General features: G+C 44.5%; 1 protein-coding gene and 1 long non-coding RNA gene across 6 annotated transcripts in view; one reads left to right on the top strand and one right to left on the bottom strand.

The window, feature by feature from the left end:
• Positions 1-2,142: 2,142 nt before the first annotated feature.
• The window catches only part of COLEC12 (collectin subfamily member 12), a 153,344-nt gene continuing 129,628 nt past the window's right edge, over positions 2,143-25,858 (bottom strand). For both annotated transcript variants that reach the window (XM_032467209.1, XM_032467210.1), the window contains 7 exons: positions 21,967-22,065; positions 20,124-21,170; positions 13,458-13,946; positions 12,379-12,515; positions 11,039-11,148; positions 5,876-6,021; positions 2,143-3,618 (listed from right to left, as the gene is read on the bottom strand). In XM_032467209.1, coding sequence (XP_032323100.1) covers positions 3,599-3,618; positions 5,876-6,021; positions 11,039-11,148; positions 12,379-12,515; positions 13,458-13,946; positions 20,124-21,170; positions 21,967-22,065 — 2,048 coding nt within the window. In that variant the 3' untranslated portion in view covers positions 2,143-3,598. The remainder of the gene's footprint in view (positions 3,619-5,875; positions 6,022-11,038; positions 11,149-12,378; positions 12,516-13,457; positions 13,947-20,123; positions 21,171-21,966; positions 22,066-25,858) is intronic.
• LOC106730985 lies at positions 6,049-25,227 on the top strand. Of its 4 annotated transcripts, none has more exons than XR_004314905.1 (4): positions 6,049-8,045; positions 8,273-8,568; positions 9,947-10,203; positions 24,218-25,227. It is a non-coding gene; the product is annotated as an uncharacterized LOC106730985 (long non-coding RNA). The 4 variants fall into 4 exon arrangements; XR_004314903.1 differs by having other exon boundaries at positions 6,049-8,385; positions 8,464-8,568; XR_004314902.1 differs by having other exon boundaries at positions 6,049-8,568.

Genomic DNA, 25,858 nt, shown 5'->3' with positions numbered 1-25,858 from the left:
ATGTTATTTGAACCAGGATATCTAGGAGGAAAGGAAAAAGGATGAACGTGTGGAGCAAAATCTCTTTAACATCTGCTTTATGATTTATACAACAAGCGTGATGTCATACCATTAAGGGCCTCTTTCCAGGAAAACGGAGCTATTGTACAAAGAAATACATTCTTAAAAAGACCGCAGAAGTTCACCTAGACTTTGAAACCATTGAGTATAACAGTAAGGAAAGAGATACTTCACTACGCTGCTGTTTCGAAAAGGTTTCTAAAGCCTTTCCCTGACTCAGGGCCATATTTTGAGAAATAGAAGGAATCTGTTCAGCCGGCTGATTCTTTTCACTCCGTCTTCCATTCATGATGTTTATTATACAAATATCCAATATAGTGGGTATATAATAACCAACTACTGTCAACATGAATGCCTTCATTTCTCCTGCTTGGCTGCTCTTACCCTTCAGTGCTTTTAGGAGTTCATAGCTGACTGTCCACATTTACCTGTCTCTTCTTAATTCAGTAACATGTAGCTAATTTGTAGATCATCTATCGCAGGGAAAGAGTTTTTCCCATATTACTCAGAGCACTTGTGTGTAGCATTTGGCATGGAAGGGGGAATCAGCACCCTTCAGGGTGCATTTGTGGGGAAAGGATTCAGGCTAAAAGTGATGCTTGAGCTGAATCTTAAAGGTGCTTTCCAGGTGAAAAAGCTAGCGAAGGGATACCCAGGTAGAGTGTTGGGGTAAGAAAGAGCATGGAGGAAGTTGTAGGGGGCTTGTAAGGCTGTTCTGGTGCATGGTGAGGGGGGCAGGGACGCAGCTGGAGGGAAGGCTGGATGTGTGGCTGGGAACCTGGTCACCGAGGACTTGATCTCCCCTGAATGTGTGTCCTGCAGACAACTCAGGAGGTTTTAAACTGGGGGTAAGGGGTAGGATGGACTGTGGGGGACATAAGAACGAGGAACCTGATCAGATTTGCATGACAGTGATGTGGGCAACGGACAAGTCTTCAAATGAGCCTCAGTTTCCTCATGGCTAAAGTAGGGGAAAAGATTTTGCCCCAAGATTAGAAGAGATAATGTATGTGAAAGAGCTGAACGTGAAGAGATCAGTTTTGTCACCTGAGGCAAAGTACACATGCTCGCATTGTTACCTGATTTACACAGGGACGTATGATTTATCTAGCTTTCTCCTTCCTTAAACATCTGGTTTTTTAAAATGGAAGCAGGTATACTGTGTGTTGTCTGCTTTAGTTTGAGCTCTGCCTTCTAAAAGGCAGGATATAGGAAGAGCTGGTGAACATGGATCACAGAAGAGGGAAGAAAGGGTTTTTCTTTCTAGGTTGTGCACTCACTCTTTCAAGAGTCACTTAAAAAGAGAACAGTTTCCATCTTCTCACAGCACACAGCAACTCAGGTGCCTGAAGACCTCATGATATTTTACCAAAACTCTCCTCTGAGAAGAGCATGAGGGTGAGCAAGGAAGCAGAAACCTAGTGTATAAATAGCTACATGTACAGAGGAGTACCTGAGACATCTTGTCATGCGTGCTATTCATCTGATTTTATTCTGTGTGTTATTAAGAGAGACCCTGCTTCCGAAAGAAAATTAGAACATTTTCAAAGCTTGAGTCTGAATCCTGCCTCATTCCTTGGTGATGATGTGACCCAGGAAATGACGTCCCCTCCCCGAGCGCACTCCCACTGTAAAATGGGGAGTGTAGTAACGCCTACTTCTCAGGACTGTTGGGAGGATGACATGCGATCATCTGACTGAAGCCCGACAAATGCCAAGCTCTAGGGAGTCATTAGGGCTGGGAGAGGAGCACCCTCAGCTGGGGCACTGGCACCACTGTCAATCTGATGATGGCATCAGACATTTAATTTCAAGTTGCTTCTGGACATGAATCTTAATTGACACCTGAAAAAACCAGAAGAGGATGAAAAAGAGGATAGTTTCATCTTCAGAAGGAAAGTCTTGAGCCTAAAAAAGTACCAGAGTCCAGTGGGTCCAGATGACAGTGGGTCCTGCCAACTGGACCAGGCCTCGTGGACAGGACAGCAGGGCATCGAGGTGCTGAGAAGGCCAGTCCCGGGCTGCAGACACCACACGAATGGTGACCAGGGCAAGACAACACAGTCCACACGGCTGCAGGTGTGAAAGTCAAACTCTGTCTTTATTCTTTGACCATTGTACGTGGGATAGGTAGCAGCACTGCCTGGGGAGCTCCTTAGGAGGGGAGGAGAGGGAATCTGTTGGATGGAAATCTTACCTTTGAGTATCAGTTACATCCAAGCCTATTTTCAGCACATGTCATGTTAGACTTTTCCATGGCAAGTCAAGGAGTAGAAGGAAGATGGGCTCAGAGGAAAGGTTCTTTGCAAGAGTTCGACCAAGTGGCCAAAAATTTTATTCTTGCATTTCATCACGCATGTGCCTCGGAATTATGTTTGTGTTTTTTTTGTTTTGAATCTGACTTAGGAAAACACAAACCTTCCAGGTAGCACATAGCTGTTCCCATCTTTCTAGCATCTCTGCCTTTGGCCAGTGTGATGCTATCCTTTCCTGACATTTAACGTCAGCTCGGGTATGGGTCTGATACCAAGTATATTCACACACACCTCAGCCAAAAACAGGGTCTTCTGGATGGCCAGATTCAGGTGCTCTGCCCTTCCCAACAGATGCCTCTCCACCACCCCCGACTCCACCAAAATGAAGGAAAGGCAAATCCTGAGTTGACCGCTTCCTCTGAGCTTGGCAGACACACAGCATTCTGTCGGTTGGTGATGGGCTCAACGCAGAGCCTACCTGACGGAGAGTCACGTATGTGCTCAGGCCTGACCTACCCTGCCCAGGTCTGCAAGGACATTTCTAGACATTTCAAGTGACGGACTCCTCTGAGGAAATGATACATTTAAAAATATATATATACACACACACATATATTTAATTATTTTTTAAACCACAACTGAAAAAATTCTTTGCCATTGGGTAGAATTAAATCTGACAAGAAACCCTATGAGTTTTTATTAATACCATTATTGTTTTCTTTGGCTTCATGTACTATATTGGTAAAAATGACAAAAAAAAAGGAAAAAAGGAAAAATTATAAAAAAGCAAATATTTTGTACAAAAATACAAAGTTTTAAAAGCTCTTTAAGTATATTTCATATTGTTACTAAGAGATGGCCTATATATCTGTATGTCTGCATATTTTTCCTACATTTGGGATTTTAGAAACGTAAGGTACTGTTTACACCGTATGTGTTTTCAGTTCTTCCTAAAGCTCAACAACCAATGGTGATCTTTTTCTGATTGGAGTGTTCCATGCTCTGGAAGATACGATTTGTATAACTGTATGGTTACTGGCTGAGAAAAATCTATGTGATGCAGTCCATCTGCATACTGAAAATCAATGTATCATAATGGGGGAACACTTTTGTTCCAGAGTCCTTGATAAATGGCAGATGGTGAAGAACACTGGCTGTCAATTTTTCCAGTAATTGGTTTTCAGTGCTTTTTTTCAATGTGATGAGAAGGTGATGCAATCGGAAAGAAGTCTCCTTTGCCTTTGAGAACTGTCCGAAAATTTGCTCAATTATATCATGGTCCATTATAATGCAGATGATAGAACTAAAAGAGAGGAAAAAAGGATGAGTGTTAGTTTTTCTTAAAGAATAATGTTAATATACAACTCAAAAAAAAAAGGAATATATATTTTTATAGGAAAGATTCCAAATACATCATTCAATAATTAATTTTTCAGAGAAATGCCTAGAAGTTCTTATTCAGATTAACTAAAAGGTAAAATTCATTTTGAAGGAGCTATTCTGGGGAATCCTAGTGCCACCTCAGATCCCAAATGGCCAAAGAAAGCTCCCAAATGACAGATCTGGGAAACTTGTCACTGTTCGCTGGAATTGCTGGTTTAGATATTTGTGTCCTTTTCCTGAAACTGACCAGGGTGGGAGTTCCTGATGTGTCTGAAGACCCCTAGCACTTGGACCAGTGCCTGACACACCGAAGGTATTCAGTATATGTCTGCTGAATGGATAACTGGATAATTTGTGGCCTGGTTACTACCAAAAATAACTTAAGCAAAATATATTTGAGTTTTTTGTTTATTACCAACTTTGTTTTAAAAATTGATATAATTGACATATTGTATTAGTTTCAAATGTACATGATTCCAAATTTGTATATATTACAGAGTGATTACCACAGTAAGCCTAGTTAGCATCCATTACCACACAGTTACCATTTCTTTTGTTGTGATGAGAATTTTTAAGGTTTACTCTCTTAGCAACTTTCAAGTATATAACAGTATTATTAACTATAGTCACCATGCTGAACATTACATTACCATGCCTTATTTCTTTTATGACTGGAAGTTTGTACCTTTTGCATATACCATTTTGTACACCCCACCACTCCCTGCTTCTCGCAACCACCTGTTTTCTGCCTCTATGAGCTCCAGGTTTTTTAAGCTTCTATATAAGTGAGATCACGTGGTATTTGTCTTTCTCTGACTTATTTCACTTAGCGTAATGCCCTCAAGGTTCGTCCATGTTGTCATAAATAGCAATATTTCATTCTTTTTTATGGCTGAATAATAATATTCCATTGTGTGTATGTGTGTGTATACATTTATCGTATTTTCTTTACCCATCCATTGATGGACCCTTAGACTGCTTGCATATCTTGGCTATTGTAAATAATGCTCCAGTGAATATAGGGGTGCATATATTTTTTCAAGTTGGTACTTATCTGGAGAAATGAAAACACTAACTCGAAACAGAAGTGAAACTGCTGGATCATATAGTAGTTCTATTTTTAATTTCTTGAGGAACCTCCATACTGTTTTTCCATAGTGGCTGCACCAATTTATAGTCCCACCAACAGTGCTTAAGTGCATTAAAAAAAAAATGAGAATTATCTGTCTGTTATAGTCCCATGGGACCCAGGAACGAACACACACACACACATGCACACACACTCACTGGCCACTAGAGCCAGGAGATCAAGGGGTGTCCCCTGGGTGGCAGCTGTAAAAAAAACAAACACAAAAAAACAACAAAAAAGACTAGGGCATCAGATGTGTGTAAAAGCCCCCCCCGAGGAGACACTGGTGCTCTGGAGCGCTGCAGCGGGAGGGCGCAGACAGCTCCCACCCTTTGACGTCTCCCACCAACTTCTGAAATACTCTGAGCTAGAATTCATATCATGTTCACAAAGTTGTACAGTTTAGAACCATCTCATCCTATTTGAGGACATCTTCATCACTCTCCAAAGAAGCCCCTACCTATTACCATTCACCCATCTCCTCCTCCTCCCACTGCAAACTTTTAAATCTAGTTCTGATGAAGAAAACCAAGATGATACGTTCCAAAGAGGGTCATGTGTTCAATGAAGCTTTACCTAAGTATCTCTTGAAATGAAAAAAAAGAAATCTCCAAATGCCTCTTTGGCTTAATGAGCTTATAAGGGGGAGAGACTATATCCCTAAACCATGCAGCCCAGCATCTGGCCCCCAGGAGATGCTCAAGAAATACACGAGGAATCGAATGCTTGGCCACCTGAATTACCTGTGCATGGAGCTCGATGAAAGATTGACCATTGGTGCCACACAGAACAACTGACTGACAATATTATAAGGTAATGACCTAGGCCCACTGAGTACTTCCTATTTCTTAGGCATATTTATTAACTTATTTAAGTCCTCACAACAACCTCATTAAGAGGATACTATTATTATTCCCTGAGGCCACTAGCCAGCTAGTGGCAGAACCAGGGCTGGAACCTGATTGCAGAGCCTTTATGCTCACCACCTCTTACCCCTTAATAAGATAGAAGCCCTGCAGCTCTCTCTCAAATCCCCTTCACGGCTTACCTGTCTCCCTGTCTTTTTCACAAATGAAGTTATTGACATCTTCACACTGGAAATCGTTCCACTGCCCAGCATAAATCAGCCCAGCGCAGTCTTCTCCTGGCCCGTGGCCGTGACCCCAGTTGTCTGGCTGTCCAGGTTTCCAATTTCTTTTAGGAAAACAGAAAATCGAATGTTATTTGCAAAGTCACGCAGAAGTTTTCTTTACCCAAGAGCAGCAGAGAAATGTCAAAAACAAAACTAAGGCATGTCATTTGTCCTGGAATGAAAACGCACTGTTTAAACAGCCTGCACACTCTTATGTGAAATAAGCAGCTGTTTTGCAGGGAAGTGTGTGATGCGGCATCTCCCTGCAGGCTTGGTATCTTTGCCACAATGAAATCAACTTACTGCTGAGGGAGTAAATCTTTCTTCAGCACTGTTAGATGAATAACTTTCTAATGTGTGCTGGGATGCTGACATCTGGGCATGTGTGTATATTTCTGTGCGTGAATATATATGCATTCTGAGCACATGATACACACACACACACACACACTTGTGAGAACCCAGAGAACCTTGTACATTCTGCTAGCTTGTCTCTAACAAGTCAGAGTCAGACAGAGAAAGTGACAGACCCTTGATATCCATTTACAAGAATCTACAATTCCAAACACGTGGTTATGGATTTCTGGCTAAGTTGTAGACAGTTAATTGCTTTAGAAAGAAATAGTCATTTAATCTCACTCAAAATGACTCACAGAGTTTACTGCCTTTTTGGGGAGAGAGATCCTTAAAAACAAGTTTTCTTTAGGCTTGTTAACTTGCATGTTGCTGCTCAAAACACCCCTTTGCCAAGCTTCGCTGTTCTTGACTCTGTTTCCATGCAATAAATCAGATGTGCTCACAAGACTGAGAACTTGAAAGCTACATTTTCTCTAAGAAGCAGGTCCTTGCACAGAAGCTCGTGGTTACCGCGTGAGGGGACAAGCTTGCCTCGTGTGGATGGTCCGAAAAAACATCTGAGGCAGTGGCACTACCCATAAATGATGACTCATTATACCCCCAGCGTCATCTAATTCAATAATAACTCACTCTGGCCCATGCTTTTATCAGAAACTGGCTGTGGCCACTAGAGAGAAATCTTCAACTGTTCAGACCCCTATGGTGGGAGAAACTTCTACAGCAAAGAAACACTTCTCACTGTGAAGATTTTCCTGTTTTGAGGCCAGGCTCTTACAGGGTCACTGGGGATAGAACCCATGTTGCCCTCAATCTTCTGGCAATTAGACCAGCAAAAATCAAGGTGGTGGGAAAGGAGAGTTGAAATTTACAGTTAAGAGGGTAGAGAAGCAAGGTAGAATTGGCTCCCCCACATCAAATGTATATTTTGGGATTTTTACAAAATGAAATCCTCACTTAAATAAATCTTGTGATGAAGGGATAATCTGGATGGAACCATCAACTGATGAGAGTAAAAATGGGACGCCACTTAGGTGGAAGTGTCAGAAATAGTCATTCACTCATTCATTCAACAAATATCCACAGAGCACCTGCTATGTGCCAGGGACAATGGTAGCTGTCAGCACCACAGCAGCGTGAAGAGTAGACAGAGTCCCAGCCCTGACAGAACTTACAGAACAGGCCAGAAACAAACGAATGAAAACTCTCAGATGCCACAGTGATGCCAGAGAGAGACGAAGTTGGGAGGAAAAATAGTTTACATTCATGTAGGCTTTTTCACATATTTCTCTCTGCCTTGCAGGATCCTTCTGGAAACGTCAGTGAATCGTAGCAGTATGATGTCGACAGACATTTCTTTCATTTCTGCAGTAACGTGAGGGGGTTCCATTCTGATTTATTTACTGAATTTGAGATGGTGATCCTTGGATGCATTGTGATGGGACATTTGATATTCTTTATCTTCCAGCTAATTGGGAAATTGCATAAATAGGAATTCTCATAGAAGACCTGTCTGATATTTCCCCCTTGCATTTCCTTGCCATTTTAAGTAGATAAAAGGGGCTTACAGATGAGACAAAAAGATAACTGATTGATAAGAAAGGAGATCATCATTATCACCATTATCCACTTGTTTATTCCAGGTCATTGGAATTCTTCATATATGGTGCACAGTGTTCCTTCAGAACTAAAGGTAGAAGGTGGTTCTGTGGCTGTGAGTGGAGTGACTCAGGTAGGTCCAGCATGGACGGGTGATGGGGTAGCCTGAAACCAGGCTGCAGGGGCAATTTGTCCCGTAGACTGAATCTCAAAGCATCTCTTTGGAAAAGCTAAAATCACATGGAGTGATTTGTGGCAACTCCCCCTAGTCTGCATGCTTGTAATAGAACAGAACATCTCAGATAAACAGAATGAACATATTTTGGAGAAGAATTTCAGTGCCTGGGTTTATCCTAACAGAGGCAGAGCACAGACTTGCAATCTTGGGACTAGCGCCTTCCAACCTCACAACTTGGTACTTTCTCATCCGCCACAAGATTGACTGAGGCTTCATGGCCAAGAAACTTCTGCTGGTAAGAGCCTGGCCTCAAAACAGGAAAATCTTAGCCGTGAGAAGTGCTTGTTTGCTGTAGAATTTTCTCCCATTACAGGGGTCTGAATAGTGGAAGAGTTCTCTCTAGTGACCACAGCTGGCGCCACTCTGTCAGACACACAGCAATGTTCTTCGTGTCTTCTTCGTGACGCTGTCATGAGATGTGAGTGCGATACTGTGAGTGGCATCTCAGTCGGGACATGGGATGACACAGAACTGCTAGGCAGTGCTGTTCTGCAGTTACTGACTAGTATGAAAATGATGAGAAGGACAATATGAGCAACAAGACCAACACCAGCAGAGGGCATTTTCCCTGAGCCCCTCCCATGGGCTCACTGTGCTCCAGGCTTGAGAGAGATGTATATATAAAATCTCATTTAATTTTCGCAATACCGACGTAGGGTGTCTTCATTTCTAGATGAAGGCAGAGAGACTCCACACAGCTGAGTAACTCGCACGAGGTCAGCAGCTGTTGAGTGCCGGGTCAAGGCCTGGAACCCAGACCTCATCGACTTCAGGGCATGCACTCTCTCCCCTTGCTGCACTGGCTCTTTTTCTAGTCTGTGCAGTGTTTATTATTACATGTCAAGTTCAATTAGCCTTCAGCTATTGAGGCCTCCTAATATGTCTGCCTAATTTATTCTTGCTTTTAAAATTTGATCCTAGGGATTTTTACACGTCTGTGTATTCCTTTGGGTGGAAGGCGAGAAGTACAGTCTGGGCTGTGGCTGGGGCGCAGGGGCCCCCGGGTGGCCGGGTCTGCAGACAGAGCTCCCGGGAAGATGTCTGGTGATGTAATCCTTCTTGGGTCCCAGGTACCAGTGCTGGGGCTCTCCTCCCAAATCACATCATTCTTGCTGGAGCCCAGGAAAGAAGAGAAAGTTCCACCTTGGGAGAGCTGGCAAAGACAGTAATGTTCCTGCTCAGTCCATTGCATATGGGCCAATCCAGCTTTTTCTTGGAGGAGGGCTTAAGATTGAGTTTCTGAGTGAGTCTAACCCAGACCTTTTGTGCATTTATGGCCGTGAGAAAAATGGAAGAGATGGAATTTTTTTTTAAGCTCCCAGCTGACTCCCTTAAAAAGAAAGAGATCCTGGCACTCTTGAGTGTCAGAGTCACAGATTTATCCTTCCCTAAGTAGTCTCCGTCTCCTGCCTCCACCTCCAACCCTCCAGTGCTCCGATTTTAGAGACAACTCTCACAACGGTTTTGAGTCTCCTGAAGTGCAGGTCTGCTGGGCTGGGCGCCCTCCCTGGGCTGTCGGCCAGACTCCCGAGCCCAGGGTGTGCTGCGGCTTCCTCTCCCCCCCGGCAGGTGCACAGGGAGCAGACAGGATGCTGCTGGGCCTGTGGGCAGGTCTCCGTTTGCCCTGGGGGCAGGCTGAGGCTCACCTCTGGAGCAGACCTAAAATCTTCAAATGTTCCCCCTTGGTCCCTCTTTTTTTTAAAGAAACGGCTTTATTCTGGTTTCCACCTATATCCTCTAATGCTTTTCACGCAGAGGGTTCAAAAGTATAAAGAAGCCTGTGTGTCTACCCACAGGCACAGGCACACAGAACCAACCCGGCCCCTCCACCCCCTGCTCCCCGCCCTTGACCGCTGCAGATCCAGCCTCAACGCCTGAGGCGCTGCCTTAGACCTGAAACGCCCTGGCTTTCTCCTTTCCCGGTGCCGTGGAGGCTGCGCTGCCTCTGTGCTCGGGACGCCTCCCCGAAGCCGAAGCCGAGATATCCTCACACCTGCCCGGGCCTCTGCAGGACCTGCCTTCTCTGCCCTCAGCAAAGGAAAGGTGTTCACAGGTGGGTTTTTTATAAATTCTGCACCATCGGGTAGAGTGAGTTGCATACTTTCACATCCATTAGAGGCAAAGCAGGAGTAGGATGAAGGATTGAAATTTAAACGGTCACAATTTGGTCAACTTCCGACCCCGGGGGAGGATCAGGGCAGAGTGGATACCAGGGTCGGACAAGGCTCGTGGAGACGTCTGTCTTTGCCCCTGGGAGCTCCAAGGAGGTTCTAGAAAGTGCTTCTGTTCTTTGTTGCTGCCTTTATAGGACTCAGATCACATTGGACTTACAGGGACTCTTCAGGCCTGTAGGAGGTGGTTGTCTCAGAAATGCCTTTGCTCGTGTGGTGCACTTGAATTTCCCATGTGTAGGAGAGTCATTCACTTGTAGTTCACCCCCACGCTCTGGTCAGGAGAACAACCAGCGTCAGGGCACCCACAGTGTCATCGTGAAGGGAGGGTCCGGCAGGGCCTGGCCCTAGTCCGAAACACGGCTAGGTGAGCTTGGACCATCTCTGGCCTTCAGAGCAGCGTTTAAAGAGTATGCTGGGCCACGAGGACCACCCTGTGTGGTTTGATGAGTCTCTGGTGGGTTTTTTTTAGCACATAAATGAAAAAACATCACTTCATAAAAAGAAAAAGAAAAACCCTACTTTACAGCATATTGATTCTCAACCATAATTTCCCTGGTTGGAAATAAAGATGCGACTGGTACCAGGAGACTCAGTTTCAGGGACACGCAGAACATGAGGTTGTTAAGGAAGAAACCAGAGGGAGTCAGTCTGGCAAGAGGTGAAAACACAGACCCGTGAGAGCCTGACACCAGTCTTGAAGTTTCTGAGACTCACTTGTACTCTGGAGACGTCCCGTCCAGCCACTTCCATTCGTTTTCCTGCTCTGAGTCAGTGAGGCCAATCCAGTGGCTGTCTCTCCCCACCATCTGCTTTTTTATCCATTGCTGAAAAGAAAACCCAGAGACAGTGCATTACTATTTCTTGAATGGGTGTCTGGGGGACTTTCCTTCAACATTTATAAAAGAAGGACAGTTTACAGGATGTTTGTCAGGACGTGCGCACTGCCTTTGCTGACCTCTTTTTATTGCACTTGTTCTGCACTGTTTTGAAAACTTTTTTCCCCCTCTTTTGAGTTTGTAAGTGATATTAAGTGATGTTCTTTCTCCACTAGACTATCCAGACCACTCAGTGAACCCTGCCAGGCTCCACCCCCATCCACCACTGGCCCTCCCGTGTCCCAGTAACAGTAACAGCCATGGCACTAATGAGCTCTTCTTCTGGGCTAGGTCCCACAGCCAGCGTGTCCCATGTAATGTGTTTTTGAGCTGTTACAGCCACCAACCTAAGAAAAATGGTGAGAGGCTGAGCTGGGATTAGGCCCAGGTCTGTAGGTCCTGAAGCCCAGGTGCCTGACCACCATCCTCTGGATGCTCATTCCCCATCAGTTACTGTGGAAGCATCTGTTTTCAGGGTATGTCTGCCAGAGATGCTTCAGGAAAAGGGAGGAGGCCACTGAACAGTGTGGCAGGAAAGAAAGCACTGGTATTGCTGCGAGATGAGCCTTGGTTTCGCTCAGCTCTGCATTTACTTGTCTCACAAATTAATCATTTAAACTTGGCAGAGCCTCAGTTTTCTTATCTGTAAGATGGGGATAATATTACCCATAGGCTCCAGGGTTGTTGTGAGGTTTACAGGAGAAAATGCCCCGAATGGGGCCGGGCACACAGTAGGGGCCTGGTGGGGGTCACTGTCATTATCACGTGCAGGCTCGGCACTGCCTTTCCTAACCGTGCTGAGGCCACGTGTCTGGTTCCCTGCACCCCACGCCACCCCTACAGGAGTCATGGCTCTTTGCCTCTCTCCCCAGGGGCCTGGTGCCGCCCACAGGCTTCTTTCTTAGAGTTACGGCTCTTTTGAAAGCCACTGGGAAGATCCACACAACTCCAGGCTTAATAAAAAGCAAGATCTTCCAGGTGGAAGCAAAAGGACCTAATTCCCACAGCAAGAACATTTCTTGTCACTGGAGGAAGCCCACATCTCTGTAACATGGCCTTCTGTGTTGATGTGACAATGAATGCTCGATGTCTTTGACTCCCCCATAAGCATGCACTGCCCAGACGGAAACAATCTTTAAATGACAGTTTTCCCCAACGATAAGCGTGCTGCCAACATACCTGTTCTTCTCTCGAGTTTATGAAAACAAGGTGTGAGGACCTCTCTTCACAGAAAAGTTTTGCATCCTCAAAAATTTCTTTCTCAACCGAAAAATAGTAGCATTTGTCCGTGAAGTTCTTCCAGTGAGGCGGGCAGCCTAGGAATGCAAAGTTTAAAAATACTGATTAAAACACAGAGAGAGAGAGAGAGAGAGAGAGAGAGGGAGAGGGAGAGAGAGAGAGAGAGAGAGAGAGAGAGAGAGAGAGAGAGAGAGAGATATCACTGTGGCTTTCCTCAGCTGTGGCTGAGACCACACCATGGCCCTGGTTGACCGTGACTGCCATTTGCGGACATGTGGGAGCAGAGACCAGTTCAGGGAAGCGGCCTACAGAACACACAGTAGTTAGAACGACATAATCTGGAAAGTATCCACACTGGGTCTTTGTTCCTCTGCGTCTGGATCAGCCTTCACAATGACAGAAATAACAAGCAGCCGCAGGCACAGATGTTCTGCGTCAGCCTGGAATCACATGGAACCTATAAACAAGTGGCTGGGAGAGCCCAGGACCAGCACTGGGCTCACAGAACCAAGACGGCTACGTTGTACTGAAGGAAATCGAGTGGAATCGCGTGTGGGTCAAAGGAGAGGAAAATAGGCCTGGATGCAAACCCAGCATTTAGGGTTTTACCAAAGGTTTCATTACCAAAGGACTAGAAGGCAGCGTGATACCCTCTCAGAAAGAAACGTGATCTGGGCTGCAGCAACGGAAATTTCCATTTGCGTGTTAACTCAGGGAGGTGATGTCCGTCCCAGGTGAAGGGCACCGAATGGGGACAGGATGGGTCGGGGGTGGCCAGCCTTGGGGTCCCCCAAAGGGAACGTTTGGGACGAGTGTGTTCCTGAGGACCTGACTCAGCTAAATAAACAAGCGCTGGAGAGCCTGGGCTGTTTGCAGAGAACACATGTGCCTGAGCGAAGCCCCTGGCGCCGGGGCCTGCCCCCCACGATGCCTCCGCTGCCAAATGAAACCGGGTGTAGGGGCGCCGCTGGGGGCCGCCCACCGCGAGCACGCCCCGCCCGCCCGGGGCCGACACTCACCGTTGGCCTCGGGCGCGGCGGTGGGCTCGCTCTGCAGGGCCAGGGGCGCCGCCGCCCCCGCTGGGCCCGGGGGCCCCGGGGGCCCCTTGGGGCCCGGCATGCCTGGCACCCCAGGCAAGCCCGGGAGCCCCCGTGGCCCGGGCACCCCAGGCTCCCCCACGGTGCCCTGCAGTCCCTGGAAGCCAGGGGGGCCCTGGGGGCCCGGGAGTCCATCCTTGCCCGGTGGGCCCGGAGGGCCTGGGTCCCCGCTGGGGCCCTGAGGGCCGGGCTTCCCGGGGGACCCGCGGGAGCCTTTGGGGCCCTGCAAGCCCTTGGAGCCTTTGCCGCCGCGCTCTCCAGGGGGGCCAACTGGCCCGACTGGGCCCCTCTCACCGGCGGGGCCCGGCGGCCCGGGCTCCCCCTTCTCTCCTTTCTGTCCCTTGTTGCCAGTGGGACCTGGGGGGCCCTGCTGCCCTCGGTCGCCTTTTGGACCCCTGGGGCCAGGAGGACCTAAAACATAAAAAAAAAAACACAAATGGTTATTACCAGGGTGGGAAGAGATCAATTGGGAGTTGGAGATTTGCAGACACTAACTACTATATATAAAACAGATAAACAAGTTTCTACTGTATAGCACAGGGAACTATATTCAGTATCTTGCAGTAACCTATAATGAAAAGGAATATGAAAACAAATATATGTATATATTTGTATGACTGAAACATTATGCTGTACACTAGAAAGTGACACAACATTGTAAACTAACTATACTTCAACTAAAAAAAAAAAAGACAAATGGTTTAAACATGAAATCCTCGATGCCACTGGTCACCTGGGACTGTTCTGTCACCAGCAGAAAGGCTGTGCAGGTTGGGATGGGGACGCCCTCCTACTTATTTGCTCTTTTCATTGATTTGACAAATACTAATGACCTGTCCTATGACAGGCACAATGTAAGGTATGGGATACGGAACTCAACTGGGCCAAGAAGAAGCCATCGAGTGTTGAGAGGCACTGTCCTGTAATCCTCTCCTGGCACCAGCCCAGCCTCTGCTCTCTGCTGCGTCCTCCCCCGGCACTCCTGTCCCCTCCACCAGTGCTGCGGGAACACCGCGGTCCTCAGGGCCCGAGCCTCCCCAGGGGCCAGCTCAGAGGGGTGGGAGTCTCCGTGGGAGGTGCTCTTGGGGCCAGGGCTGAGGGGGGTCTTTTCATTTTTACCCCAGTGAGTATAACAATGCAAACAGGGCTGGTGGACTAGAGGGAAAAACAAGTGGATCATCTGATTGGCAAGGGAGAAAGAAAGACACCATTTTCCACCAAAGGAGGAAAAAGCAGTGCCCCCTAAAAAAGGCAGGGAGGGGGCTGGGGGAAGGAAGGCAAACGCTTGCTCATCCCTTCTGTTCCAGAAGGAAGCTCACTTAACATGCGATTGTTTTTCCTCTAAGTTCTCAGGCATAACCAGGATGTCACACAGATACACCACTACCAGGATTTGTACGGTAAATGACAGTCGGAGGTCCTTTCACATACATTATGTTACATCTATCACACAGTATTCCCACAGCTCATCTGAGGACACGCAGGACCAGAGACACCAAGCTCTTTGTTCAAGGTTACTCAGCTACTCGGGTCAGATCTATACAGGGGAGTAAGATATGGACAGTCATCATCTGGTGGTGGAGCTGGGACAGGAATTCAGGGCTTCTCATGTAGAAATGAATGCATCTTGGAGGACACTGTTCTCAAATATTCTGCTTTGCAGAATCTTAGAGATTCTGAGATCTCACTATTCTATACAAGTAAGTGTAACAGTCTTCATGTTCTTATTCTTCCGACAGAAGCAGAGAGCCTTTCAGGCTGGCAGGCAGCGGTGCTGGGAAGATGAGGGGTCGGTGGGACTCCCACACTCAATGTTTGGCTCGACCCATGTGGCAGGGAGTTGTATTCCCTCCAGAATTCCACCGACACACAACTCTCTCTTCCCCTCCTGACATGAATCCAAGACCTCCCTTACTTGGGGTGACAGCTTTTCATTAATCATATTTCTTTCTGGGGTCTGGTGGTTAATGGTATTCAGCTATTTCCCTCTGAAATGAAGTGTCCTTGAGTGTCCCCACCCATCCCACATAGAACTGTGGCTTATTTTAAGAACAGCATAAAAACATGGACTCCCGCAGTCAACACAAAATACCAACACGCTAATTTCCAGATCTTGTGAAAGAAGGGAATAAGGAGCTGAGAGAAGCAAAACAAAAAGACAGCCTACGGAATGGGAGAAAATATTTGCAAAAGATGAGACTGACAAGGGCATAATTTCCAGAATATATAAACAGCTCATACAACTTAATAAGAAAAAAACAACCCAATCCAAAAGTGGGCAGAAGACCTAAACAAGCAGTTCTCCAATGAAGACATACAAATGGCCAATAGGCATATGAAAAAATGCTCAATATCACTAATTATCAGAGAAATGCAAATCAAAACTACAGTGAGGTATCACCTCACACCACTGAGAATGGCCATCGTTAAAAAGCCCACAAACGATAAATGCTGGCAAGGCTGTGGAGAAAAGGGAGCCCTCCTACACAGTTGGTGGAAATGTAGTTTGGTACAGCCATCACGGAAAACAGTTTGGCGATTCCTCAAAAAACTCAAAATAGACTTACCATATGATCCAGCAATCCCACTCTTGGGCATATATCCAGAAGGAATGTTAATTCAAAAAGATACGTGCACTCCAATGTTCATAGCAGCACTATTTACAATAGCCAAGACATAGAAACAACCTAAATGTCCATAGACAGATGACTGGATAAAGATGTGTCATATTTATACAATGGAATACCACTCAGCCATAAAAAAGAATAAAATAATGCCATTTGCAGCAACGTGGAAGGACCTGGAGATCGTCATTCTAAGTGAAGTGGGCCGGAAAGAGAAAGAAAAATGCCATATGATATCACTTATATGTGGAATCTTAAAAAAAAAAAAAAGGACACAAATGAACTACTTATTTATAGCTTAGATATTTGATTTTTTTGAACATGTGTAAGCACATCTGACTGTCCTTTATGACTGGATTACCACATTCTGTTGATTCTTATTTTGTGGTTGGCTTTACTCCTTTGATAACTGTAAGTTTAAAAAGCTGAAGCTCTAATCTGTTCTTAGAAACAATGATCAGTACATATATGTAAACTAAAAAAAAACTGTATAGTATATTATATATATGTATTTACATGCAATATATTGTATATGTGCAATTATACCTAGTAAAGCTAAAAAATTAATTAATTAAACTAACAAACAAACATAATTACCTCCCTCCCCCCGCGGCAGGGAGGAGGGATAGGCCCTTTCCGTGGCCAGCGATGGGGTTCGCAGAGTGGGCTCTGCACCACTCAGCCTGTCCTCAGCTGCTTAGCACTTAACATTTTCGTAAATTTAAGCAAGTTCCTTAAGCCTCTCTAAGCCTTAGTTTCCTCATCTATAAACTGGCGATGACTTTCTAAGTACCTGCCTTACAGAGTGGGTGTCAGGACTCAAAAGGATAGTTTGTGAAAGGCTCTCATTACACTCACACTCAATATTAGCTGATAGAAATAATCAGAACAGTGGAAACAAGAACTAATTTAAAGCCAGGCTCTGAGTCTTCAACTATGAGCTTTTCATACACTTCCTTAGCTGACAAGCCACACCGTTCATAAACTAGTTCAGGAATTCCATTGTCAAAGAGACATTAACAATTAAACTCATGGAATAATAAAACTGAAATTTATAGCTAGAAAATACTCAGAATACCATGATAAGATTGTCTAAGGTATTACCACTTCAAGAGACGTTTAGAAAGCTCTTATTTTATGAGTTTGCACTTCTCAGCAGATGTGCCCTCATTCTGAATTTAGGTTGGGAAAGAATAGGGGAAAAAAAAAGAAATCAAGCGCCGAAGAACTTTCTTATCATTTGAAAGCCCACCCCTCATTCAGAGTATGACTCACACCTACAGTATCTCTGACCAGCACTGTCCGGCCGGTCTGGACTCAGGGTGCACAGATTGTCCAGGGAAGCCATTATATTTTCAGGCAATACCAATTTTTAAAAGGAACGTTCTATAAAACCAAAATTTATCTTTAATGAGTACCCACTAGTCTTTGTTTCACCCTCAGAGTGCCTCAGATGTCACTGAAAATCTCTTCCACATGATAGCCTTTTAAATAGCTGTAGACAGCTGCCTTGCTCCCCACCAAGCAGTCTCTCCTATAGGTTAAAGTTCCTGGGTCCTTCAGTCCTTCTTCACAGCACGTGGTTTCTAGACCCCAACATCCTGGTCATGTTTTTCTGAGCATGCTGGTCTGTGAGCGCCCCTGTTGAGAGGGGCTCCCTAGCATACACTCCTCCAGGAGTGGTTTTGCTGAAGGGAGTAAGATATCACCTCCCTCATCTTGGATATCATATTTTCATTAATACAGTCAAAGATCACATTAGCTTCCCTAGCAAACACATTTAGTTGCTTACAGTCAACCAAAACCCTCATGCTTTTCATACACACCTTCTCCATCTACGAGCAGGTTTTTCTACATCTTCCTTGTCTATTTCATTCTGTTGCCACCTCTCTACTGTTCCAGCTTCTCCAGATCACATTGGATTATGATTCTATCACTCATTAGTTAGTCTACAGTTTCATGTCACATAAGTATTGGATTACGGTCATCCACATCTTCCTCCAGGCTCCCAGGGGCTCATTAACTATCAGTCTTTATACTCAGTCATTCAGCTAGTATGGCAGCTGCATCCTAGGGTGATTCCCAATGACTCATGTCCTTGTGATCCATTCCCCTTAAGTATGGAACCTGTAATTTGCTTCCAGTCAATAGGATATGGCAAAGGTGATAGGATGTGACCTAGTCATTCCCTTGACTAGGTTACACTCGATAAGACTCTGTCTTTGCAGTCTGGAGTGAGAGAGACTCTCTTGCTTGCTTTGAAGAAGCTACAGTATTTTGAGATGGCCACATGACAAGGGACTGGAGGTGGCCTTTAGAAACTGACAGCAAAAAAGAAAACAGGAACCTCAGTCTTACAGTCCAGATTACAAACAGATGAATCCTGCCAAGAACCTGAGGGAGTGTGGAAATGGATCGCTCCCCAGTCAAGCCTCTGATGCAACCACTGGCCCTCACTGAGACTGCAGCCTGGTGAGACCCTGAGCAAAGGATACATCTAAGCCGTGCCCAGATTCCTGACCACAGAGACTGTGAGATGAGAAGTGGGTGCTGGAAGCTGCTGAGTTGGTAGTAATTTGCTTGCAGCACAGAAAACTAATGCAACCAATAAACCCATCCAACTAGGGTCTAATCCAGCAGTGATTGCTCCATCTTGTTCTTGAGGGTATCATGGCCAAGTGCCTTGGTGAAATCCAAATATGCTATTTTTTCATTCTTCTAGTTTAAATGATAAAATAACTCTGTTAATGTGAGGAAATAAGATTAGGTTCACCTGCCTTATTCTTCGTGACCCCATTCTGATGATGATTGCTTTCCTGAAAGCTCAAAAGTTATCCTTTTAATAACCTCTCCTCAAATATTTCTTGGGCTTGAAGACAAATGCCCCATTCTACATAGTGTGTAGAATCTACCCATATCGCCTTTTTGAAAATCAGGATTACATTTGCTTGTAGCCCTTGATGCCCTAAAATTCTCTTGATTTTAAGCTACCCAAGGGCAAAGGTCATCCGGTCTTCTCTATATACCCTAGAGTGCTGAGCACAGCAGCTTGCAGACGGCACGTGCGACTTTAAAGCCTGTGAAAACAGTTCATGACTGAAAGGACTGTTCATACATGGTTGCTGCAAAGCTTCACAAATAGACTTCATCTGATACAGGCTTTCAATTTATAGGGATGACCAGGATGTGGGTAAAACTCAGATTCTATATGTAAGTCATGGCCTTACAGTTACTGTGATGACCAACCATCCATCTGCTCTGATACTTGGAAATAGGAATCTCTTAATGGTAACTCCATGACACACAAAAATTAATCTTCCTTCCAAAGGAGCTGACTTTATAATGGCATTGAAATAGCTAGGCACTGGGGAAATCCAAATTAACCAACCTTTTATCCAACAAATATTTAATGACATGCCTCTGAGCACTGTCCACAATTTCTTAGTTCCACTTCCTTTCAAGACATGGAGCTTAGTTCCCCTCCCCCTTGGGTATGGGATGGACTTAGTGACCTGTTTCTAAAGAAGAGACTATGATGGAAGGGATGGTATGTGACTTCTGAGGCTCAGTCATGAAAGGCTTCCTTCCTGCTCTTTCTCTTGAATCGCTTACTCTGGAGGCAGCCAGCTTCCATGCTGTGAGGACACTCAAGTGATTTCACCTGGTAAGGAATCAAGGCTTCCTGCCAACAGTCAACAAGCCAAGAGCCATGTGAGTGAGCCATCTAGGACCAAATCCTCCGCCCCTGTGAAGGCTTCTGATGACTACAGCCCTGGCCAATCTTAACTATAACCTCATGAGAGACACTGAGCCAGAATTACCCAGCTAAGCCGTCTTGAATCCCTGATCCACAGAAACTATGAGATAATAAATGTTTGTTATTTCAAATGCCATGAGTTTTAGGGTTATTTGTTATACAGCTGTAGATAACTAATACAAATGTAAATTCAGAATTCTCACTTACCTTGTAGTATTGTAAAATTCTTGATGAGCTGACCGTGCTTGGAATCTACCAGCTTCATTTCTTCCATAATCACTGACAAGTTGGCCACTTCAGTGTCTAACCTTGACCTCATCATATCTTGCTGCATCCTGAGAGAAACAGAATCCAAACGGATGTTGGCCAGCGTGTTATTCAAGGAGGTCAGATCATCCGTGTGTTTGGTCAGCGTATCTGTGCACGTGGTCCTGACTTCATTCAGGTTGCTGGTCAGCGTCCGCAGGTGGTGGGCCGTGTAGCTAATGTTGCTGATGATGTTCACAATATCCGACTCGAAGACCTGGAAGCGCTCCTCCAGCTGGCTGAACTTGACAGCCGTTCTGTTCTCCGCATCCCTGTGTACCTCCTGCAGGTCTTTCAGGTTCTGCTCGTTGGCTTGGGAGGCCGTGGTGATGTTGTCCATCTGCCCTGCGAATGAGCTGAGCTGGCCATTCATATCCTCCAGGGTGTCGTTGTTGGCTTTGGCCAAGGCAGAGTTATTGGCAGCCAGCGTCTGCAAGCTCTGCACTTTCTCCTTCAGCCAATCCGTGTCCTTCTTGGCTTGAAGGAAAACCTGCTGCAGGTTTTGGAAGTCGTTCTTGATTCGCTGGATCGCCTGGCTCGTGTCGTCCACGGAGCGCTGCAGGTTCGTGATGAGGTCCCTCTGCTGTACCTGGGTCAGGTTCAGGTTGTTGAGGTTCATGACGACCACGCTGTGAGAATACATCTGGGTCTGCAGGCTGCCCTGCAGCACGCTCGTGTCTTGCTGCAGGTCCGTGACGTAGCCGTTATACGCCTGGAGGGTTTTGTTTACAGTGGTGATGAGGAAAGAGTTATTCTCCAAAGTTTCTTTCAGTTGACTCTGCTGGTCCACCAGTGCATCCCCACTTGCCTGCAGCTTCTCCAGCGTATCTTTGTTCTTGCTGGTCTTCTCTGTAATCTCGCGAAGCTGCTGACGAAGATCTAGAATGTCTGATCTGAAGGTGGAGAGTTCTGAGTTGGTGCTTAGAGCTTTCTTCCCAGTCTGGTCCCCTGGAATAAGACATGCGTGTTACTCAGATGAGTGGGATGGAGAAGTGCTTGGGTGAGGTTACAGATCCCAAAGAGACTTAACTGGAATGCACTCAATTTCAGATATAAAACTTGTGGGATACGCAGACTATTCTGCCTGGAATCCACATCCCTGTTAAAACCAGGTCCTCGGAAATTGGAAAGGGTGCTGAGTACTAGGACGGACTAACTTGGGTGAACACTTTTCTCAGAGAAGGAGGGGGGTACTTACCAGCTTCTAGAGCACTGGGCAGGGTGTCAAGAAAAAAAATAACCTACTGTTTATTAAATTCACCAAAATTCCTTTTTAAAAAAATGGGGAAAAAATCATGGGATAAGAATAGGCTTGAATCTTTTATTTTTAAAAATTAACTCCTACTCTTCTATGCAGTTTAAAATATTTCAAATAGAAATTTACTGAGCATTTTATAAAAGCCTTTAATAAACGGTATTTGTGGTTCTTTTTTGATCAGGATTGGTCTTTAGGTTTTAATTGGCACAAAACAGTGTTTTGGAAGGGGGAGGGGATTTCAACTCCAAAATTAGCCTTAACTTTTAAATTTTAAAGTCTTTGAGTTAAATCATGAGAAGAGATTCAACGCACAACATAAAAGTTTAACACACTGATTGCCACTTCACACAAATCTGGGTGACAGTTGTGTTAATGTCTTTCTGGGTGAATGTGAGTTGACAACAATGTCATTTAAAAAGCTGTGGTTATTTATACGAAGTAGAGTTAGGGGATCCAACTTAATAGTTCACTCTCATTGCAGATTACCTAATTTTTTCAGGTCGCTCTCCACTGCTGTGAGCTTGTCATCATAGGTTTGGCGAGATGTCTCCATGCCACCTGTAACATTGTCCATTTTCTCTACAACTAAGATTTGGAAATCAATGCATTAATACACATACCTGCTCATATTTTATCTTTCAGTTTCAACAACAGATCATTTCATTACAGAATAAAGGAAACAGAGTGAAACAAAAAGTATAAATGAAATCAAATATAGAGAAAATGCCATTCTTTTAGAAAAATGTGTAACGTACTTGTCGTAAACCCCGGTGGTAGTTTACTTGGTTGGGAACTGTATGTTCTTAACTGTTCTCGTGGTTCTGTACTGTCTTGAAGGTTTTAGAAACTGTCTGGCATTCATTTTAAATTTTTTTGTATTACAGAAGTCCTCAATCTGTATTATTTTTTATATTAATTTCCACAGGTGGAGGTTTAACACTTAATTATTTATAAAATTTCATCATTCATCAGACTCCCTTCCATTCTTGGCAGGTGTGATTCACTTATCTGGAAGTAGATTCCACAGCAAAGAACATCTAGCTCAAGTCTATGCATATAGTCGTTGTAAAAGGGATGCAAAGTCAAGCGTATTTGCTGTCATGAGTTCACCACAGAAGCTTGAAAATCTGCTTCTCCTTAGTGACATGTGAATCTGTATTTTGTCAGTTCACAAAAAAAAATGCCTAAGTAAGGTTTCCAAATAATAATTTACTAAGAAGACTTTTTTCGGCATTTTCCTGATGGTGCATGATAAGGAAAGTCAGTGATGTAGTGTTAAATTAAAGCCACTGTTCTTTTTCATTCTCAGAAGGCAGTGATTCTCTATGGTTATGGACTTAAGTTTATCATTCTAAAATGTCTAGGAGTTGTCTCCTAAGGCAAAAGAAACAAAAGCAAAAATAAACAAATGGGACCTAATTAAACTTAAAAACTTTTGCACAGCAAATGAAACCACTGACAAAATGAAAAGACAACCTACTAAATGAGAGAAAATATATGTAAATGATATGAACCATCGGGGTTAATATTCAAAACATATAAACCACTCATACATCTGAATATCCAAACAACAAACAAACATTTAAAAAATGGGCAAATGGAATAGACATTTTTCCAAAGAAGATACAGAGAAAATGAGAAAATGCTCAACCTCACTAATTATCAGAGAAATGCAAATCAAACCCACAATGAGATATCACCTTACACCTGTCAGAACGGCTGTTATCAAAGTCTGCAAATAACAAATGTTGGCGAGGATGTGGAGAAAAGGAACCCTAGTATATTGCTGATGGAAGGGTAAATTGGTACAACCACTATGGAAAACAGTATAGAGGTTCCTCAAAAGACTAAAAATAAAACTACTTTTTATCCAGCAATTCTAGTCCTGGGTATATAGCCATAGAAAATGAAAAACACTAATTTGAAAAGATACATGCACCCCAATGTTCATAGCAGCATTATTTACAATAGCCAGGATGTGGAATCAACCTAAGTGTCCATCAACAGAAGAACAGATAAAGAAGCTGTGGCATATATATACAATGGAAAACTACTCAGCCATAAAAAGAATGAAATTCTGCCATCTGTAAGAATATGGATGAACCTAGGGTATTATGCATAGTGAAATAAGACAGAGAAGGATGAATACTGTATGTTATCATTTATATTTGGAATCTAAAAGATATAACAAATATATATAACAAAAGAGAAACAGACTCACAGATACAGAGAACAAACCAGTGATTACCAGTGGGGACAGGGAGGCAGGGAAGAGCAAGACAGGGAGGGGATTAAGAGATACAAACTACTATGTAAAGAATAAGCAAGGGACATAATGCACAGCACAGGGAGATACAGCCATTATTTTGTGATAACTTTAAATGGAATATAATCTGTAAAAATACTGAGTCACTATGTTATACGCCTGAGACTAATATAATATTGTGGGTCAGCAACACTTCAATAAAAAGTAAAGATAGAAAAAAATAAAGTACACAAAATGAAACAATGAAAATAAAATATAAAGTGTCTAATAAGAGTGTTTTTCTCCAGAAGTGACTTTTGTGAGATCCAGCCTCTAGCAGCTTGGGATGAAGTCGGATCATCTTTCTTGGTATCCACAGCTTTTTTAAAAGAGCGACTCATTTTTTTTTTTCAAGCATGAATATGCTTTGTCTCTGACTTGGGAGCCAGTGGATCCCGTCTCTTTTATTCATCCTGTGTTCCACCCACGCAGGACTATGTGAGAAGATTCTCCTGGCTTCCAGCGGGAAGCAGGAGTCCATCCCCACGTGTCTGCGTGACCTGAAGTGACCCACCCTCCCTGGAGAAGCGGTCTGGCCATAACGACCTGTGTGCCTCACACCAGATGCTCTTTCTCCCCCCAGCCTTTCCCTGTGTGGTTCTCCCCGCCCAGAAGTCTCCTCCCCGGCCTCTTCCCCAAGCTAAGCCCTCCTCGCTCTGCAAGGCTCAGCGCGTCCCGTCCTGTAGGAAACCTTTGCTGAAGGGCCTCGAGGGGCCTCTCTCCCTGTTATAGGACTCAGTCCCTGGGCTGTCATGGCTTCTCTACTCTGAGGCCCCTCAGGGCAGGAAAACCTGTGTTGGTTTTATCTCCAGCTCTTAGCTCAGTGTGTGGCACGTAGTAGGGTGTTTATCACACATTTATTTATTAAGTCACTTACTTAAGTCAGTGAGACTGCCTGCTAGCTACCGAGGCCTGTGGGAAAAATCGGCTGAGTAGGTTATGCAAACAAACCTACCCAGGGAAACCTCAGGACCGGCAATGAGCATGGCATTGAGTTGAATAATGATCGCTTTTTAAAAAAATGACGATGTGACACACAGAGGTACAGTTATAATAATTTGCACCTGAGGGTCGTTTGATAGGCATGCATATTCCTAGATCCCTGGAGACTCTCAAGAACAAAATGTTTCATCTGCATTTTAGCAAAGCTACACTTAGAAAAAAATAAAATACGGAATGTTTACAACTTGAGCTTCAGTTTTGATCCTCAAATCAAAACACATGCCTCAGTCTGTCCTCAAACCACACACAGGATCTGAAGTCCTGCCCTTTTTTCCTGGAAGCCAAAGAAACCTCAGAATACGCTGGCAGGCAGTCCTTTTCTACCCTCTCTAGTTTTTCTTCCATTTTACTTCTTAAAAACACAGAATTATCATGAGAAGATAATTCAGGTTTGGGAAGAGTGGAAGGAATACATACATTCATCAAGAAAAAACCTGTTGGGTTTCTCTTTCGTGCTAGGAAACTCAGTGCCCACAAGGCCTAATGAACTGGGGACATGCACTGGGGTGTGTGTGTCTATGTTTAAGGATCTGGGTAGAAAGCTGCAAACTTTGGGACTGCAAAGCTGGCAACTTGCTACTGCATAAAAATTCCAGACCGATAGAGATCTAGGAGTAACACTTGCTGTAACAGCACACAGCATTTTCGCTGGCTTTTACTCTTAACTCGTTAGCACAAATTCTCTGGAAAACAGTGGCAGAGCCATCCTCCCTCACCCGAGAGACTCCCCGTCTTTGGAGGTAGACCTCTGCTTGGAGGTGGCCCTCCCATGAGGAAAACAAACATGAAACACAGAAGGGTCACGAGCAGTCTGTTTTCTCACAGGCTCCCCTTTCCTGGAAAGTGTTTCCTTGAGAACATCACGGCTTTAGGTGTTATACCTGAAGTGGGGCCCCCTCCTTCAAGGACCCTAAGCCCAGTTCTCCAGGATAATCTGACAATAATACCTTTTCTATAAAAGCACTTTGGCATCACCCCTTGGCCTGCGCTACTTCCTCCTCCTCCTCCCTCGTCTTGATTCCAACATCCTTTAAGGTCTGCTCCAAATCTCACCAGCCCACCATGCTAACT

This window comes from Camelus ferus, chromosome 24 (genome assembly GCF_009834535.1).
Source record: "Camelus ferus isolate YT-003-E chromosome 24, BCGSAC_Cfer_1.0, whole genome shotgun sequence".
In the NCBI taxonomy this organism is placed as follows: domain Eukaryota; kingdom Metazoa; phylum Chordata; class Mammalia; order Artiodactyla; family Camelidae; genus Camelus; species Camelus ferus.
Note: the sequence above shows the minus strand (reverse complement) of the source record. Positions and strands in the feature narration are given on the sequence as shown.